The sequence below is a fragment of the Anolis sagrei genome, chromosome 5 (assembly GCF_037176765.1).
Source record: "Anolis sagrei isolate rAnoSag1 chromosome 5, rAnoSag1.mat, whole genome shotgun sequence".
NCBI classification, from domain to species: domain Eukaryota; kingdom Metazoa; phylum Chordata; class Lepidosauria; order Squamata; family Dactyloidae; genus Anolis; species Anolis sagrei.
This window is the reverse complement of record NC_090025.1, coordinates 5011510-5031727: the sequence shown is the minus strand read 5'-3', so window position 1 is coordinate 5031727 and position 20218 is coordinate 5011510. Positions and strand designations below refer to the sequence as shown.

At 44.8% G+C, this 20218-nt stretch overlaps 1 protein-coding gene across 2 annotated transcripts in view; it reads right to left on the bottom strand.

Moving 5' to 3' along the window:
- EBF4 (EBF family member 4) overlaps positions 1-20218 on the bottom strand; it is a 150835-nt gene that overhangs the window by 50664 nt on the left and 79953 nt on the right. For both annotated transcript variants that reach the window (XM_060779466.2, XM_067468492.1), the window contains exons 8-9: positions 18252-18333; positions 1946-2063 (exon numbers count right to left, since the gene is read on the bottom strand). In XM_060779466.2, the coding sequence (XP_060635449.2) occupies positions 1946-2063; positions 18252-18333 (200 nt within the window). The remainder of the gene's footprint in view (positions 1-1945; positions 2064-18251; positions 18334-20218) is intronic.

The following is a 20218-nucleotide window of genomic DNA, read 5'->3' as shown; positions in this document are numbered from 1 at the left end:
CAAATAGGGCAGCTTAAAAACCTCGCTAAATTTCAACACCCAGGATTCCATTGCATTGAGCCATGGCAGTTAAAGTGGTATCAAATTGCATTCATTCTACAGTGTAGATGCACCCTTCCCGTCCAGGAAAAAATTTGCTTGGGCGTTTTCCTATTTTTGAATCATGCACCAAGACGATGCAACTGCAGGACTCCAAAACAGATCCAGGCCTCCTCAGTTTGGAGGTCCCGCCAATTAATAGGTCCTCCCGCTGATAAAAAATTTACTCACACCAATTAAGTAGCGAGAAAGCTTTCCTTGATTCTCTAGTTGAAGTGATTAATCATCCACAGCCCAACTGATTACACAAAATTTAGAGGGGGAAAAATAGTGTTTTTTGCATAATTTATGAAAAGATTGTGAAGTCCTGGGGCAAAGTTTGGAGAAGTTGGTACCGAAAAGCATCCAGTGGTGCATCTGCACTGCAGAATTAATGCAGTTCGATATCACTTTAATTGTAGTCTGCTATGGCTCAGTGCAATGGCTCAGTGCAATGGAATGCTGGGAGCTGTGATTTCACAAGGTCTTTAGCCTTCCCTGCCAATGAGGGCAGACTACAATTCCCAGGACTCTGTAGCATTGAACTAAAGCAGTCAAAGTGATGTCAAACTGCATTAATTTTACAGTGTAGTTGAGCCCCAGGAAAATAAAATATCAAAACTACAGAATTGTTGGATTTCAGCACAATAATTACAAACCATGGTTTATTTGGTTGTTGTAGGTTTTTTCAGGTTATATGGCCATGTTCTAGAGGCATTCTCTCCTGACATTTCGCCTGCATCTATGGCAAGCATCCTCAGAGGTATGCTTGGTTTATTGCTTCGGACATCAAGCATCCTTAGCCATGGCTTGATACAAAAAAAGGCAACTGAGGCAACAAATGCATCCCATAATAATCAAGACTATGGATTTATCCATACCATAGAATTAATGCAGTTCGATCCCACTTTACCAGAAGTGGTGGGTGACTTTTTTGTAGCAATTTGGGGAGAGAGAAAGATCTTGCAAAACTACAACTTCTATGATTCCACAGCATTGGCCCATGGTTGTCAAAGTGGTGTTGAATTGCATTAATTCTACCCTGTAGATCAGTGTTTCTCAACCTGGGGGTCGGAACCCCTGGAGGGGTCACCAAGGGGTGCCAGAGGGGTCACCAAAGACCATCAGAAAACACAATATTTTCTGTTGGTCATGGGGGTTCTGTGTGGGAAGTTTGACCCAATTCTATCGCTGGTGAGGTTCAGAATGGTCTTTGATTGTAGGTGAACTATAAATCCCACCAACTACAACTCCCAAATGTCAAGGCCTATTTTCCCCAAACCCCACGAGTGTTCACATTTAGCATACTGAGTATTCATGCCAAATTTGGTCTAGATCCATCACTGTTTGAGTCCATAGTGCTCTTTGTAGGTGAACTACAACTCCCAAACTCAAGGTCAATGCCCACCCACCCTTCCAGTGTTTTCTGTTGGTCGTGGGCATTCTGTGTGCCAAGTTTGGTTCAATTCCATCATTGGTGGAGTTCAGAATACTCTTTGATTGTAGGTGAACTATAAATCCCAACAACTACAAATCGCAAATTATGTTTCATAACAGGAGCAAAATTATAGTTATGAATTAGCAAAAGAATGTTATGTCTGGGGATCACCACGACATGAGGAACTGTATTGAGGGGTCACGGCATTAGGAAGGTTGAGAAACACTGGTGTAGATGCACCCAAAAAAGTCTAAATACATTCTGCTAGACTATAAATCCCAGGATGCCATTGCAGCAACTGTGTAGGGTTAAAGGTCCCTTGCTATATGTGTGTGTGTTCTTCCAGGGCCTTGAACACCTGTTAAGGGTTCTTATAAGGGGCATGTGTGTCCTTTCATTTGGAATCCTGGGATTTGTAGTTTGCCATACCTTCAGAGGGGTCCATCCTCCGTGCCCGCCGTCCATGCTTGGAGTTGTTATGCACAAACATATTGTCGGAAACGGCAAGGACATGGCCGTCCACATTCACCGTCGTCGACACCACAACCTGCAGGGTGACAAGAGGCATTAAACAAGGCAAAGCAACATTAAAAATATTTGGAAAGAGAATATTATGGATGGAGGGAGACTCAAGCAACACTTCAGGGCTTTTCATCTTCTATAGACACCAATAGGATTACGGGATGATTATGGTGCATCTGCATTATGGCATTTAATGCAGTTTTGACACCATTTGAACTGCTCTGGCTCAAAATGCAATAGGTTGGAGTTGAAATTCAGGGAAGCTCCAGCACCAATTTGCAGAGAAAGTTAAAGACCTTGTAAAACTGTTATAGAACTCCAATATGCTGATGACAACGTCGTCTGTGTGCATTCAGAAGAAGACCTACAAGCTACCCTAAACATCTTTGCAGAAGCATACAAGAAGCTCGGCCTGTCATTGAACATAAAGAAAACCAAAGTGCTGTTCCAGCAGTCACCAGCCATCCCCTCCCCAACGCCAGAGATACAGCTTAATGGTGTAACATTAGAAAATGTTGACCGTTTCCGCTCCCTTGGCAGCCACCTCTCCACAAAAGTCAACATTGACACTGAAATACAACACAGCTTGAGCTCTGCGAGTGCAGCATTTTTCCGAAGGAAGCAGAGAGTGTTTGAGGACCGGGACATCTGTAGGGAGACCAAGGGGCTTGTCTATAAAGCTATTGTCCTCCCAATGCTGCTCTATGCCTGCAAAACGTGGACTGTTTACAGACGTCACATGCAACTCCTGGAATGATTCCATCAGCGCTGCCTCCGGAAAATCCTGCAAATCTCTTGGGAAGACAAGCGGACAAACGTCAGCATGCTGGAAGAAACAAAGACCACCAGCATTGAAGTGATGGTCCTCTGCCATCAACTCCGCTGGACTGGTCATATTGTCCGGATGCCCAACCACCGTCTCCCAAAGCAGTTGCTCTATTCCAAACTCAAGAACGGAAAACGGAATGTTGGAGGACAGGAAAAGAGATTTAAAGATGGGCTCAAAGCCAACCTTAAAAACTCTGGCATAGACACTGAGAACTGGGAAGCCCTGGCCCTTGAGCGATCCAGCTGGAGGTCAGCTGTGACCAGCAGTGCTGTAGAATTTGAAGAGGCACGGATGGAGGGTGAAAGAGAGAAACGTGCCAAGAGGAAGGCACGTCAAGCCAACCCTGACCGGGACCGCCTTCCACTTGGAAACTCATGCCCTCACTGTGGGAGAAGATGCAGATCAAGAATTGGGCTCCACAGTCACCTACGGCCTCACCGCCAGAACACCGACCTTGGAGGACCATCATCCTGGACTACGAGGGATCGCCTAAGTAAGTAAGTAAGTAATAATAATAATCTGCATTTGGAAACTGGATTATATTAGACAGTGTAAACGGGGCATGAATCTACACTGCTACATAATCCAGTTCAATGCAGTTAATTTGCACTCAGAAACTGGATTATGTAGCAGTGTAGATGTGACCTTAGCCTCTGAGGGAGGCAAAGGGAAAACTCTTCTGAACGTATCTTAATGCTTTTGGTGGTAAACATGATTGTATCTGGGTGGTTGTAGGTTTTTCGGGCTATATGGCCATGTTCTAGAAGCATTCTCTCCTGACGTTTCGCCTGCATCTATAGCAAGCATCCTCAGAGGTTGTGAGACCTCACAACTTCTGAGGATGCTTGCCATAGATGCAGGTGAAACGTCAGGAGAGAATGCTTCTAAAACATGGCCATATAGCCCGAAAAATCTACAACCACCCAGTGATCCAGCCATGAAAGCCTTCGACAATACAATGATTGTATCTAATTGTATAGCTGGCTTTAACCTATTTTAATTTGTGAATCAGAGCAATATGTATCCAAGCTGTACGTTAAGTTTGTTTTGCTTCCTATTTTATATTTCTAAAACTGATTTCATTCTACGGAAGGTGAGACGGAAACATTTCAATGCATCAAATAAAATGAATGGAGAGATGCAAGTTGTTGGGGGAAACGAGGGGCGCAACCAGCACCGACCGGCTGGTGGTTTCCTCATCAGGTTCCTCTCCTAACGATATGGTAATTGTGACATTTTTACATGATTAACAGCCATCCCCATTTGCATAGTGCGGGGGCCAAGCCCTGGCGGAGCAGACAAGCGGCACCCGCCTTGATGAGGGAACGCAACACAAGACAAGCGGTTGCAAGGCAGCGGTTGCAAAGGGGAGAGGGAAGACTCCTTCTTTGGGGGTGCCATGAGACTCTCTCCAAGGCATGGTGGGCAAAGAGCTGCAGTCCATCCACAATGCATCATCTTCCTCCTCATCAATGCAACACTGGACAACACTTCTCCAGAGAAAAAGGGGGTTTGCAGTATGGCTCTGATGCCTTTGGGGTGGAAATGCCTTCTTGGAATTGCAAAGTTGGAAGGAAGCCAACAGCCATCCAGTCCAACTCCATTCCTTGCAGGAAGACCCAATCCAAGCACTCCTGACAGATGCCCACCCACTCTCTGCTTAAAACCCTCCAGAGAAGGAGACTGCACCAGATTCCACTGTTTTTATTTGTCGTGTCAGGGCAGCCAGTCAATTATATTACATTTCTAACAGAACAAAGCAAACAAACAGACAAAATACAAAATTTAAATGTCCTTTGAGCAGTATCTGGCCCCTTGGAGTGCCTCTGATGTTGCTGCAAGGAGGTCCTCCCTTGTGCATGTGGCAGGGCTCAGGTTGAATTGCAGCAGGTGGTCTGTGGTTGGCTCTTCTCCACACTCGCATGTCGTGGATTCCACTTTGTAGCCCCATTTCTGAAGGTTGGCTCTGCTTCTCGTGGTGCCCGAGCGCAGTCTGTTCAGTGCCTTCCAAGTTGCCCAGTCCTCTGTGTGCCCAGGGGGGAGTCTCTCATTTGGTATCAGCCATTGGTTGAGGTTCTGGGTTTGAGCCTGCTACTTTTGGACTCTTGCTTGCTGAGGTGTTCCAGCGAGTGTCTCTGTAGATCTAAGAAAACTATGTCTAGATTTAAGACATTGACATGCTGGCTGATAGCCAAACAAGGGATGAGCTGGAGATGTCTCTGCCTTGGTCCTTTCACTATTGGCTGCTACTTCCCGGCGGATGTCAGGTGGTGCAATACCAGCTAAGCAGTGTAATTTCTCCAGTGGTGTAGGGCGCCGACACCCCATGATAATGTGGCATGTCTCATTAAGAGCCACATCCACTGTTTTAGTGTTGTGAGATGTATTCCCCACTGGGCATGCATACTCAGCAGAAGAGTAGCACAGCGCAAGGGCAGATGTCTTCACTGTATCTGGTTGTGATCCCCAGGTTGTGCCAATCAGCTTTCATATGATATTGTTTCTAGAACCCACTTTTTGCTTGATATTCAGGCAGTGCTTCTTGTAGGTCAGGGCACGGTCCAGAGTGACTCCCAGGGATTTGGGTGCGCTGCAATGCTCCAGTGGGATTCCTTCCCAGGTGATCTTCAGAGCTTGGGGTGCTTGTCTGTTCTTGAGATGAAAGGCACATGTCTGTGTTTTAGATGGATTAGGAATCAGCTGGTTTTCCCTGTAATAGGCAGTAAGAGCACCTAGAGCTTCGGAGAGCTTCTGTTCAACCATCTCAAAGCTCCCTGCTTGAGCAGTAATGGCACGATCATCAGCATAGATGAAGCTCTCCGTCCCTTTTGGCAGTGGCTGGTCATTTGTGTAGATGTTGAACATGGATGGAGCAAGAACGCTCCCTTGAGGCAGGCCGTTCTTCTGTTTCCGCCATCTGCTTCTCTGGCCCTGGAACTCAACAAAAAAGCTCCTGTTTTGTAGCAGGCTTCCTATGAGGCAGGTGATTCCACTGTTAAACATCTTTACTATCAAGGTGTTCTTCCCAATGTTTACAGTGTTCAACCTTATTTTTCTCACTTTTAACAGCAACTTTTCGTTGCACATCGGGGGGGGGGGGGGGGAGCAATGCCAGCTATCCTGTAGAGCAGTGTTTCTCAACCTTCCTAATGCCGCGACCCCTTAATACAGTTCCTCCTGTTGTGGTGACCCCCAACCATAACATTATTTTCGTTGCTACTTCACAACTGTAGTTTTGCTACTGTTATGACTTGTAATATATCTGAGATTATTATTATTATTATTATTATTATTATTATTAACTTTATTTGTACCCCGCTATCATCTCCCGTAGGACTCGATGCGGTTCACACAGGCCGAAGCCTCAAACACAATACAACAGAACATAATACAACAACAATACCAGAAGCAAATCAAAACAGTTAAGCAGAATGTATTTTCATTCACTGGACCAAATTTGGCACAAATACCCGATACGTCCACATTTGAATACTGGTGAGGTTGGGGGGTAGGGATAGAATTTGTCATTTGAGAGATGTAGTTGCTGGGATTTATAGTTCAACTACAATTAAGAGCATTCAGAACTCCACCAACGATGGAATTGAACCAAAATTCTCACACAGAATTCTCATGACCAACAGAAAATACTGGAAGGGTTTGGTGGGCATTAACTTTCGGTTTGGGAGTTGTAGTTCACCCACTTCCAGAAAGCACTGTGGACTCAAACAATGATGGATCTGGACCAAACTTGGCACAGATACTCACTATGCCCAATTGTGAACACTGGTGGATTTGGGGGGAAATAGACCTTGACATTTGGGAGTTGTAGTTGCTGGGATTTATAGTTCACCTACAATCAAAGAGCATTCTGAACTCCACCAAATATGGAATTGAACCAAACTTGGCACACAGAACTTCCATGACCCAGAGAAAATACTGGAAGGGTTTGGTGGGCATTGACCTTGAGTTTGGGAGTTGTAGTTCACCTACATCCAGAGAGAACTGTGGATGCAAACAATGATGGATCTGGGCCAAACGTGGCATGAATACTCCATATCCCCAAATGTGAGCACTGGTGGAGTTTGGGGAAAATAGACTTGACATTTGGGAGTTTATAGGTCCCCTACAATCAAAGAATATTCTAAACCTCACCAATGATAGAATTGGTCTAAACCTCCCACACAGAATCCCCAAGCAACAGAAAATACTGTGTTTTCTGGTGGTCTTTGGCGACCTCTCTGACACCGTCTCGCGACCCCCCCCCCAGGGGTCCCGACCCCCAGGTTGAGAAACACTGCTGTAGAGTTTATCAACAGGTGTAGGTTTAAGACATCCTGTCGCACCTCAGAGTAGATTCACCTTGCTGAAAACACCAAACTGTACACAGCCAGAAGTCTTTCTAGTTTATTAAAAATAAGAGGTAAAAAGTTCTTAAAAGCAAAGGTAATGTTCCAAAAGATCCAGAAGATTAATCCAAAAAGGCACCAACAAAGCAAAAACCCAAGAGAACATGACAAAGTCCTGAAACCATGAACACAAGAACTGCAAGATAATCCAGACAAGCAAGGCAAGCTTCTTGGTTAAATGAAAAGTTGCTTTGACAAAAGATTGGTCTCAAACACACAGCTTAATACCCTTTGCAAAACATGAAGGCATTTCTTTGGCCTTTGGGCTCCTTCTTGTTAGCTATTCTCACACTCCTTCGAACTCTGAATTCCAAACGGGCAGCCCGATCTAAGGTTCCCGTTTCGTCAAGGTCAGCCTGTTCGTTAGTGTCAGCCTGTTTCTCTTCTTGCTCATTATCAGGTTGAAAACTGTCCTCCTTCTCTGAGTCATAGAATCATAGAATCAAAGAGTTGGAAGAGACCTCATGGGCCATCCAGTCCAACCCCATTCTGCCAAGAAGCAGGAATATTGCATTCAAATCACCCCTGACAGATGGCCATCCAGCCTCTGTTTAAAAGCTTCCAAAGAAGGAGCCTCCACCACACTCCGGGGCAGAGAGTTCCACTGCTGAACGGCTCTCACAGTCAGGAAGTTCTTCCTCGTGTTCAGATGGAATCTTCTCTTTTGTAGTTTGAAGCCGTTGTTCCGCGTCCTAGTCTCCAGGAAAGCAGAAAACAAGCTTGCTCCCTCCTCCCTGTGGCTTCCTCTCACATATTTATACATGGCTATCATATCCCCTCTCAGCCTTCTCTTCTTCAGGCTAAACATGCCCAGCTCCTTAAGCCGCTCCTCATAGGGCTTGTTCTCCAGACCCTTTATCATTTTAGTCGCTCTCCTCTGGACACATTCCAGCTTGTCAATCTGCACCTGCACCTGGCTATTTTCAGTATCAACACTCTCATTCCTTGCTGTGGGAAACTGCACATCTTCGCTGTCTATAACAGTGATGTCTATAAAAGGGTCATTTTGAACCAGACTGTGAACCCGAGTCCCATAATCCTCATCAGAGACACTCTGTGGTTCCAGCTGAGTCACAACACATCCTGTGATTATTCTGCAGGTTTCGTTCACCTGTTTTGCGTGGGCAGACTTATGCCAAACAGGACAGGAATACTCGGCAGTTGAGTAAGACAAGGCCAGGGCCGATGTTCTTATTAATTTTGGGTCTGCAACCCATGTGTTGCGAGTAACTTTTGCAGGATATTATTGCGTGCAGCTACGTTGTGCTTGGTGTTCAAACAGTACGCTGTGAAAGCCCCCCACTATATGGCTACCAGCCTCCTCCCAACAGACTCAAATCAAGGGAAAGCTTCATGAGAACTACCACTCCTCTTGGTATCCCCCAACAACAGCAAGGGTCTCCCTCTGGGCAGCTAAACCAGAAAATCCCAACTGGATGGCCCCCCACAAGAGAGGGTCTTCCTCCAGGGCAAACTAAGAATGGGCAACTTGGAAGTCCCTGAACAGACTCAGAAACGGAGTGGGCAGAACAAAAGATAACCTGGCAAAATGGCACAACCTAAAAGAATCCCAAACTTTGTGTGACTGTGGAGCAAAACAGACAACTATGTCCATTGTGCTCTGCCTCACCTACAGAGGAGGAATTGTTGGAGGCTACCAACAATGCCGTTGCTGTTGCCCGTTTTTGGCCAAAAGATATTTAGCCGCCTGCACTCCTCCTATTTTTAATCAGTTTTATACTAATTTATGCAATGCTTTTGATACGAAATAAATAAATCCTAATGTGATATGGTGGCAAAAAAGCCAATAGGATTTTGGCCTGCATCAATAGGAGCCTAGTGTCTAGATCTAGGGAAGTCATGCTCCCCATGCTCTATTCCGCTTTGGTTAGACCACACCTGGAATATTGTGTCCAATTCTGGGCACCACAATTCAAGAGAGATATTGACAAGCTGGAATGTGTCCAGAGGAGGGCGACTAAAATGATCAAGGCTCTGGAGAACAAGCCCTATGAGGAGCGGCTTAAGGAGCTGGGCATGTTTAGCCTGAAGAAGAGAAAGCTGAGAGGGGATATGATAGCCATGTATAAATATGTGAGAGGAAGCCACAGGGAGGAGGAGGGAGCAAGCTTGCTTTCTGCTTCCTTGGAGACTAGGACGCGGAACAATGCTTCAAACTACAGGAAAGGAGATTCCATCTGAACACAAGGAAGAACGTCCTGACTGTGAAAGCCGTTCAGCAGTGGAACTCTCTGCCCCGGAGCATGGTGGAGGCTCCTTCTTTGGAGGCTTTTAAACAGAGGCTGGATGGCCATCTGTCAGGGGTGATTTGAATGCAATATTCCTGCTTCTTGGCAGAATGGGGTTGGACTGGATGTCCGATGAGGTCTCTTCCAACTCTTTGATTCTATGATTCTATGATTCTAATGTTTGGATGGAATCTCCTGCCATTTGAATCTATGGCTCCGTTGTGTCCTAGTCTCCACAATAGCAGAAAACAAGCCTTGCCCATTTCTCCTCAATGCGACTTCCTTTCCAATTTTTAAACATGGCTCTCATGTCCCTTTCTATATGTTAAATCTATATAAATAAAAATATAATGTTCGTTTGTGGGATTAATATAACTCAAAAACCACTGGATGAATTGACACCAAATTTGGCCGCAAGACACGTATCAGGCCAATGAGTGACCATCACTCATAAAAACACTGAAAAACACAGCAGAAAGGACTTAAAAAGCTAAAAGCCCAAAAAGATGCTACAACACATGCACAAAAACGACTCTCCCAGCAAACAAAACACACAATAGCATATCATCTGCACTCGCTTCCGTACTACAGCTCCCAGAATCCCCTAGACCAGGCCCTTTAGGAGAGGGGGATGGTCCAAATGCACTGCTTCCATGATGCAAGCTTTCTTCTCCTGGGATTTGAGAGTATCGCGATCCCTTCATAGTTCCTTTTTTTTAAAATTTATTCTTTATTGATTTTAGAAAAATAGAGACATAGATACAAATATATTTACTTGTTCCATTATACAAAAAAAACCTAGTACAAAATTCTCACTACCAAGACAAAGGAAAGAGGGTAGGGAATCTTGGGATAGGGGATCTAGGGCAGAGGAAAGAGAGGGGCGGAAAGGGGGATGTGGAAGGGTGGGGGAGAAAAAGGGTGACATTTAAAAACAGACAACCAACAAATGACCGCCCTCCATCCTCTTTTGGAGGATGGGTACGGGAACTTCCATTTAGTTTCCATCCAGAGTGTACTCCGCTAAAATTTTCCGGGGAATTCCTAGAATCTCCGGTCTTGTCGGGCACCTAAGGTGTTTATGCGATTTGGCTATCATGTCTCTTCTCATAAGCTGAACCCTTTAGGATTCAAGTTTCTTTATTTCGTATTCATCAAAGTTAGACCAATCGGTCTGCTTGATAGGCTTTCCGGAGCTGGATTTCAACAGGTAGGTCAGCTTGTCCATATCCCTAAATTCCGAGACTTTCGCTAACCAGTCGTCCACAGAGGGGATCTGATTCTCTTTCCAATGTCGAGCCAGCGCTATTCGTGCGGCTGTCGATAAGTACGACCAGAGAATGTCTTCATTAGGGCTCAATTTAAGGTCTTCATCTGTGAGCCCTAATAGGAAGTATTCGGGCTTTCTTGGAATTTTGATCTTGAGAATTTTTTGTGCCTCGACCTGAACACCTTGCCAATATTTCTTCACGACTGGGCAGGACCACCACATATGAAAATAGGTGCCTGGCTGAACTTTACATTTCCAGCATGAGTTCTTTAGATTTTTATACATCTGGCTGAGTTTATAAGGTGTTAGGTACCATCTATGAAATGTTTTTAGCCAGTTCTCTTTTATCACGTTGGAATAGGAATACTTAAGTTTTTTCCTCCAAACTAGTTGCCATTCTTGTAGTTTTATCGGGCGCCCTATATTCCTAGCCCATTGAACCATACAGTTTTTAATTTCCTCAGTTTCTGTTTCCCAGGTGAGTAGCTGGTTATAAAGTTTGGTAATGAGCTTCTTATCCGTGTTCAGTACAGCGTCCCAGACTGATGTTTTTTCTTCAAACCCGGTCTTCCCATCTTGCTTGAAAGTTTCTCGGAGCTGGAAGTATTGTAGCCACGTGAGGTTTTTGAATTTCTGCGTTAATTCTTCCTGGTGTTTCAGCTTCCATGTTTTACTTTCATTGTCTTTGGTCAGCACATCCTTATAGGTTGGCCAATGTTGCCAACCTAACAGGCGTCTTTGCTTCGCCTCTATCGGGGAGAGCCACAGGGGGGTTTTGGAGTAAAAATATTTCTTATACTTATTCCAGATCCTGAGCAGACTAGATCTAATAAAGTGGTTGCCAAAATTCCCCTCTATTTTGGACCTGTCGTACCACAGGTACGCATGCCATCCCACCCTTAGATTGTACCCCTCTGACGTTAGTAATTTTTCGTTTGTAATCTTGGCCCAGTCCTTCACCCACACGAGGGCGCAGGCCTCAAAATAAGTTTGTAAACTGGGGAGGCCAAAGCCACCTCTCTCCCTTCTGTCCACCATTACTCGGTGTTTCATTCTGGGTTTTTTCCCACTCCAGATAAATTTTCTGAGGTGTTTGTTCCAACTTTCGAAAACTTTGTTATTTCTTATGATGGGTAAATTGGTGAAGAGATAAAGGAGCCTTGGTAAGATGGTCATTTTGATTAGTCCTATTTTCCCCAGGAGAGAAAGATTCAGGAATTTCCACTGCGCTAAGTCTGCTTGGACCTTCTTCCAAGTTGCTTCGTAATTGTTTTTAAACAATTGAGCATTACTGGCCGTGAGCCAAATCCCGAGGTATTTGATTCTTTTGCTAATCTCTAGGCCCGTTAGCTTTTTCAGTTCTTCCTGTTTGGCCTGTTCCATGTTCTTTGTTAGTATGGTAGTCTTGCTTTTGTTTATTCTGAAGCCCGATACCCTACCGAAATCTTCTAGTGTGAGGAGCCATCTTTGAATGTTGTTAAGCGGGTCTTCGATGATACAGATCACGTCGTCGGCGTATGCTCTGGCCTTGTATTCTTGAGAAGCAATCTTCATTCCTTTGATTGTTTTGTCCTCTTTGATTGTTTTCATCAGGGGTTCCAGGGCCAGGATAAACAATAGTGGGGAGAGGGGGCAGCCCTGCCTAGTTCCTTTTGAAATCTGGATTTTTCCTGAGAGTTGCGAGTTTATCAGTAGTCTTGCTGACTGGTCTGAATAGATGGAGGATATTGCATTTTTGAACGAAAAACCGATGTCGATTTCCTCTAGCAGTAATTTCAGGAATTTCCAGCTGAGGTTGTCGAAAGCTTTCTCGGCGTCCAGGGAAAGCAGTGCCAGTTCTTTTTGGGTATTGATGTCATAATACTCGATGGTGTCAATAATGGTACGTATATTATCTTTTGTGCTTCTGCCTGGGAGAAAGCCCGCTTGCTCATCGCCGATCCAACCTGTCAAGAGACCTTTTAGTCTTTTCGCTAAGACTGCAGCAAAGATTTTATAATCGGAATTCAAAAGAGAAATCGGTCTATAATTCTGCTTTTCCGATCCGTCCGCATTTCCTTTCTTGATGAGCACTATCTCTGCCTCCTTCCATGAGTCAGGAATCTTGCCTGTGGAGAGTGCTAAGTTCATGATTTTATGGAGATATGGCACAAGCTCCTCTTTCATTGTTTTATAAAAGCAGGCAGAGAAGCCGTCCGGGCCCGGAGCCTTGTTAGCGGACAAGTTGGAAATCGCCTCTGAGATTTCTTGTTCCGTTATTTCTCTATTAAGGGCCTCTCTTTGGACCTCCGAGATTTTTTCTAGTTTGAGCTTGGATAGATAGCTTGTGATTTCACATTCCGATGTGTCGTCTTTATTGTATAGATTGAAATAGTATTCTTGGAAATCTTCCATAATATCTTTGTCCTTCGTCAAAATTCTGTCCTCTTTCTTGATGTTAATTATTCGCTGTGCCTGTTTTCTTTTCCTAATTTTCCTCGCCATCCATTTACCTGGCTTGTTGGCATTTTCGAATTCTTGTTGTTTTATATATTTATACTTCTTTTCCAGGGATTCAATCTCTAAGTGGTGTTTCTTTCTTTTGAGCCATCTCAGTTTATCCTCAATCCTTCGCTCTTCTGGATTTTTCTTTAGCTCTATTTCTTTTTCGTAGATCTGTTTTTCGATGTTTTTCATCTCCGCGTTTTTCTTTTTGGTCTTGATCGCATTCTGCTGAATGAGGTATCCCCTCATAACCGCCTTTAGGGAATCCCACACTATCTGAGGTGGAGTTTCGTCTATGTCATTTAGCTCTAGAAACTCTTTAATAAGGTCTTTGTTTTTCTTGATGTCAATTTCAGATTTAAGCAGATTGTTGTTAAGTCGCCATCTCCTGACGTCAGTTTTCTTGAAGAGGGACATTGTTAGAGCGCAGTGGTCGGAGATGTCTCTCGCACGGATTTGTGTTTTCTCGATTTTGGTTAGAATGGAGTTTGACGCCCAAATCATGTCTATTCTAGACCAAGATTTGTGGCGGGGCGAGTAAAAAGTAAAATCTCTTTCATCCTGGTGGTGGTGTCTCCATGTATCATGGAGATCAAATTCCTCTTTAAACGACAGAAAGTTTTTGGGGAGAACTGCTTTGCAAATGTTTTTCTTATTGGCTGGGCTTTTGTCTAGGTTTTTGTTCAGAATCCCGTTGAAGTCCCCAAGTAACACCAGACTATCAAATTCTGTCTTTTCTAGATGGTCCTTCAGATTTCCTAGGAATTTCGATTTAGGCCCGTTGGGGGCGTAGATGTTGCACACCAGGATATTCTCGCTACCCAATTTAATCCTCACCGCCACAAATCTCCCGTCTTGATCTTTAAACATTAACTCTGCGGGGATATCCTCGCTGACATATATAACCACCCCCCTTTTTTTGAATTCACACGCTGAGTAGAATTCTCTGCCTATTTTCCTTTGGGCCAGATGCGCAACATGCCTGTGGCAAATATGAGTCTCTTGCAAAGCGATAATTTGAAATTTATCTTTATTAAGTTGCTGGAATAGCCTTTTTCTTTTACAAGGAGAATTAAGTCCATTAACATTTAAACAGAAAAAATTAATTTGTTGTTCCATCATTCTCAGTATTGTCTAGATCATCCGCCACACCTTTTCCAGTTGCCGCCTCGTCCGAGATCATAGTCAGCGCCGTCGCCTGGTCAAGCTTGTCATCTTCTTTAGTCGGAGTATTTGGTCTATGCCGTTTTCTTGTGTTGCCTTTTGTTGGTGATTCTTCTGCCTGTGACACTGTTCCATCTCTTTTAATTCTCTGAAGGAAATCGTTAGCCTTCTCCACGTTCTTAATCCAGTGTCTTTGGTCATTAAAGGTAATCATCAAGCCTTCCAATTTATCCCATCTGAATTTAATACTCCGTCTTTTCAATTCTTGAGTTAGAGAAGAGTATTTTTTGCGTCTATCCAAAACAATTTTCGGGATTTCTTTGAGTACTATGATTTTCTTCCCATCTAGGATTAATGGCTTTTTATTCGATTGTCTCAGAACTTCATCTCTTGTGTGTTTGCGCGTGAAGCGCACCAACACATCTCTGGCTAGCTTGTTTTGTCTGGCGAAGGCAGATTGTATTCGATATGTGCGGTCCACTTCCTGCTCAAATGTTCCTTCTGGTAGTTCGATGTTAGTTGCCAGTAGTTGTATAATTTTTGCTCTTAAATTCTCTTGTGTTTCTTCTTGCAAGTTTCTTAGTCTCAGTAAGTATTCCATCTCTTCTTGTTGGACCCGTTCCAGCTCCATTGTTGTCCTGTCATTTTTAGCTGTAAGCTCTTCCAGCATGCTTTGCATCCTTCTTTGTTCTTTCCCTGTCTTGCCACTTTCAATCTTGATCGCAGCTATCTCTGTCGTGTTTTTCTGGATATCCTTTCTGATGGTACCTATATCCTCTTTGAACTCTTTCCTCATTAGCTCAAATTGAACCTGCTGCTTGATTTGATTTTCCCTAATGGTCTTCAGCTCTTTCTTGTTCTCTTCCTGGTTTTCAGTTATTTTTTCTGTTAGTTTTTGAAGTTCTTTCCAAATGTCTTTCATGTTAATGTCCTCTTGACCCGACCCTTTTCTTCCCGGGTTCTTAGGATCCTTTAGTTCTTTATCTATCTTAACTTTGGGGGTATTCATCCTGCACTCCGTTGTGAGTTTAGCAGCTTGGCCTGATTTACCTTCTGTCGTCTGGGAGGGCAGTGGTAGACAGGGTGGGAGGTGAGTCCTATAGTGGCTTTCCAGCCGTTCTCTGTCTTCCTCTGCTTGTTAGCTGGGAGTCTCCACTCAGTTGTTAACTGGGAGTCTGCACCCGCCTGACTATCCTGGTAATGTTATTCCCTTCTTTACTGTCTTTGCAGTCTAACACAGATGAAGTTGAAACGTTTTGAATAAATGAGAGTATGGGAAGGTCTCGGCGGCACAGCAGAGCAACACAAGCTCTGCCAAGAAAAGGAACCGAGTCTTACCCTCTTGTATGTGCCGCTGGGTGGATGCTGCGCTTTCTTGGCAATTCGCCTGCCCTGCTCCGCGGCGCCTCCTCTCCTTCGGCTCGCGGTGCTCTTGGGGGAGGCTGGGCTTGGAGCTGTCTTGGAGGGGGGCTGGGCTTGACTTGTAAATTATCCAATTCAGTTAGGTTGTTAGGTTGAGCCCGCCCCTTGCCTTCACTTCCGTCCACCCCCCTTCCTCTTTCTCTTTCGGGCGCCTGTAACTTAGACGCCTGTAACTGCTTCCTCTTTGCGCCTCCGCGCCCCGCCCACTTCCCGAAGCCGGCCCCTCCGCTCGGGTTTCTCACCGTCAGCCGCTGGGCGTCTGCGAGGAGGGCCGCTTTCCTCGGTAGTCTACTCAGCTGGTAGGCGACCAGCTACTCAGTGGGTAAGTGGGCGTGAGTCGATCCAAGTGAGTGAAAGAGGCGGCGGGGTGGGGCAGAAAATGGAGGATGGGGTTTGTGGGGTCTACTTGCGCGTAAGATGATTATGCTGAGTTGGCCGTCTTGTTGTTTGTTATTTAGTATATTCCGTAGTCCGAATGTCCTTGGTTGTTAGCTGTTTAGCTATTTGCATAGAATCGTTGCTGGTTGGTTTGTTCTGTGTGAGGGATATAGTGTGCCAAGCCGGCCTGCGCCGTTCTTCCAATACTCTTTCTGGGGAAATCCCTGAAGGCCCCTCCGTTCCTGGAAGTAGTGGAGCTCTGATGTCTCAAATGGCATCTACTATTTAACTTCTTCTGTAGAGACACTTTTTCCAGAGAGTCTTTATCTTTTATTCTCCCTTTTCTTCCTTGTTCTTTGGCCTCTGGCCTTCGGTAGCCCTCTTCTCTGGCTTGGGCTTCTTGAGTTAAGGCGCCTTCCCGTTCTCTTTCGGAAACCAAATTTTCCCTTGTTGCATACCCTGTACGCTCCTATGGTTACGAAATTGCTGAAGGCATCGGAAGGCAGTAAGTGCAGACCAGGTCTGCTTCTCGCCAGTCCGCTCGCGCACCCCTGGCACCTAGAGTGCCAGCCGGGCCCATGCGTACCCCCCGGTGACTATCCGCCGGGGGAGGGGAGCGAAGGCTCAACCCAGCGGTTCACTGTTGCGAGTCGGGTACAGGAGAGCCGGAGCTCTCTCTAGCCGCGTCCTGCCTCCATGGACGCCAACCGGAAGTCTTTTTGCGATCCCTTCATAGTTCCAACTTCCTATTCCTGGACTGCAACTCCCATCAACCCTCCAGATAGCTAGATTAGATAGAGATAAATAGGTAGGTAGGTAGATCGATCAGGACTGCTGGGAATTGCAGTCCAAGAATAGGTAGAGAAGGAAGAACGAGGAGAAAGAAGAATGGAAAGAAAAGGGGGAAGAGGAAGAGAAGGAAGGAAGGAAGGAAGGAAGGAAGGAAGGAAGGAAGGAAGGAGAGATGGAAAGAAAAAAGGGAAGGAAGGAAAGAGGGAGGGAAGGAAGGAGAGAAAGAAAGAAGGGAAAGAGGAAAGGAAAGAAAAGGGGAAAGGAAGGGAAGAAGAAGAGAAGGAAGGAAGGAGGGAAAGAGGGAGGGAAGGAAGGAGAGAAAGAAAGAAAGAAGGGAAAGAGGAAGGGAAAGAAAAGGGGAAAGGAAGGGAAGAAGAAGAGAAGGAAGGGAGGGAGGGAGGGAGGGAAGGAAGGAAGGAGAGAAAGAAAGAAAGAAAGAAAGAAAGAAAGGAAAGAGGAAGGGGAAAAAAGGGGAAAGGAAGGGAAGAGGAAGAGGAAGAGAAGGAAGGAAGGAAGGAAGGAAGGAAGGAAGGAAGGAAGGAAGGAGGGAGGGAGGGAAAGAGGGATGGAAGGAAGGAGAGAAAGACAGAAGGGAAAGAGGAAGGGAAAGAAAAGGGGAAAGGAAGGGAAGAGGAGGAGAAGGAAGGAAGGAAGGAAGGAGGGATGGAAGGAAGGAGAGAAAGAAAGAAGGGAAAGAGGAAGGGAAAGAAAAGGGGAAAGGAAGGGAAGAGGAAGAGAAAGAAGGAAGGAAGGAAGGAAGGAAGGAAGGAAGGAAGGAAGGAAGGAAGGAAAGAGGGAGGGAAGGAAGGAAGGAAGGATAAAAAGAAAGAAGGGAAAGAGGAAGGGAAAGAAAAGGGGAAAGGAAGGGAAGAGGAAGAGAAGGAAGGAAGGAGAGAAGGAAAGAAAAAAGGGGAAGAAAAGAAAGAAAGGAGAGAAAGAGGGAAAGAGGGTAAGAGGGAAAGAGGAAGGTTGGCCACAGCAACTCATGGCGGGTACAGCTAGTATCATATAAGAAAAGAAATCAAATTTTCCTTGAATTATTAGAAAAAGGCTGATAGTGTCTGCAACACAAGAAATATTTAGATTTTATTTTTTTCCTGTTGCTAATGGGAGTTGAAATAATTAATCCTCCAGACCATCTTAAGAGGCATCCGAAGTCCAACTGGAGTTTTTGGGAAAAGAATGGGAAGGAAATACCTGGAACCGGAGCATCTCTCACCTGGAACCGGCGCATGTCTCTGGGATTCCCAGCATTCTTCAGGCAGTTCTGGTTACATTTGAGGAAGAACTTGAGGAAAAATCTAGGAGCAGAAGGGGAACAAAAGGAGATGGCTCTATCTGTCTACCTTTTAAGTATTTTAGATATATCTTACCTGTCTCCCAACATGGGGTCCAAGAAGGCTCCAACTATAGCTTAAAGGGAAATGCAATGCAGATGTGTTTCCCTGCATTGTTCCTTTAACTAGAAACTTGTGCTTCAGAGGCAAAAATAACACGGAAAGGACTGATACAAACTATAAGCAAACAAACAAACAAACAAAAACATTTCAAACTTCTAGAGACCACTGGAAAGTCCCCCCCCCCCCAAAAAAAATACAACCAAAATGCATATCTGTTTTTGCCCTTTCACTCTCTGTTTTGCTTAGGAAGGGATTCCAGAGCCGACCCTAGGACTCTAACTTGTTTACCTTTCCTTTTTGCATTCACTACATTAGGTTTGAGTAGAGGATCATTGCACTCCTTCCTATTACGTACTTTGTGTGTTGCATTGTTTACTACAGAAGCAGTGCTGAGACATAAACATAAAAGGTCTGGAGAACAAGCCCTATGAGGAGCGGCTTAAGGAGCTGGGCATGTTTAGCCTGAAGAAGAGAAGGCTGAGAGGGGATATGATAGCCATGTATAAATATGTGGGAGGAAGCCACAGGGAGGAGGGAGAAAGCTTGTTTACTGCTTCCATGGAGACTAGGACACGGAACAATGGCTTCAAACTACAAGAGAGGAGATTCCACCTGAACATGAGGAAGAACTTCCTGACTGTGGGAGCCGTTCAGCAGTGGAACTCTCTGCCCCGGAGTGTGGTGGAGGCTCCTTCTTTGGAAGCTTTTAAACAGAGGCTGGATGGCCATCTGTCAGGGGTGATTTGAATGCAATATTCCTGCTTCTTGGCAGAATGGGGTTGGACTGGATGGCCCATGAGGTCTCTTCCAACTCTTGGATTCTATGATTCTATGATCATCTGTAGAATAGACTCCCTTGGAAAATGATGGGCTTTAGAGATCCTTAAAGAAGAATTGGATGGCCATCTATCGGGAGGGCTTGGATGGTGCCTTCCTGCACAATAGAGAGGATGGACTGAATTGTCCTGGTGGTTGCTTTCAACATTAGGATTCTATGAAGGCGCCCAAAGAAATCTTGCTAAGAAAAACTCTTTTTTAGTTTTTCAGCAGCGCTTGGATGGCCATCTGTTGGGAGTGCTTTGGTTATGTTGCTCTTCATCCTTCTGAACTGCTATGCCCAGAACTGCCTTCCAGAAAGGGGTTGGACTGGATGATCCTTGTGATCTCTTCCAACTCTAGGGCCCCTTCTACATTGCCATATAAAATCCAGATCATCTGCTTTGAGCTGGACTATATGGCAGTGTAGACTCGTATAATCCACTTCAAAGCAGATAATGTGGATTATCTTCTTTGATAATCCAGATTATATGGCAGTGTAGAAGGAGCCTAGGATTCCTTAATTCTTCCTTGGGTTCAGAAATGACTTGGTATGCTTTGGTGAAGCATTTCTGCACGGAAAGTGGCTGGACTAGATGGCCTTTGGGGGCCCTTAAGATTCAATTCATCTAAATCAATACCCACTGATCTAAGCCATTCAGACCATGGCCAAAGACGACTTTCAGATCCTGTGTGCATACTATTTTGTTGCGATACCAACTATGTGTGTGTTGAAGAAAAACCTTATGATGGTAATTATTATGTGCAGCTGGTAATGTAGATCATCCAGCAAACTTGAGCCATACCCGATAGGGTATAATTGTATGAGTTTTTAGAATACAGTGTGGTAGAGAGCTTTTTCTCTGAGGAGATCTATGCTCAAAGGCTTTGCTCTGGTGAGCTGTTGGAGAAGCTACTCTGAAGTAGTCTATGGTGGAATAGCTATTTACTCAAGCTTTATTTTTGCTCT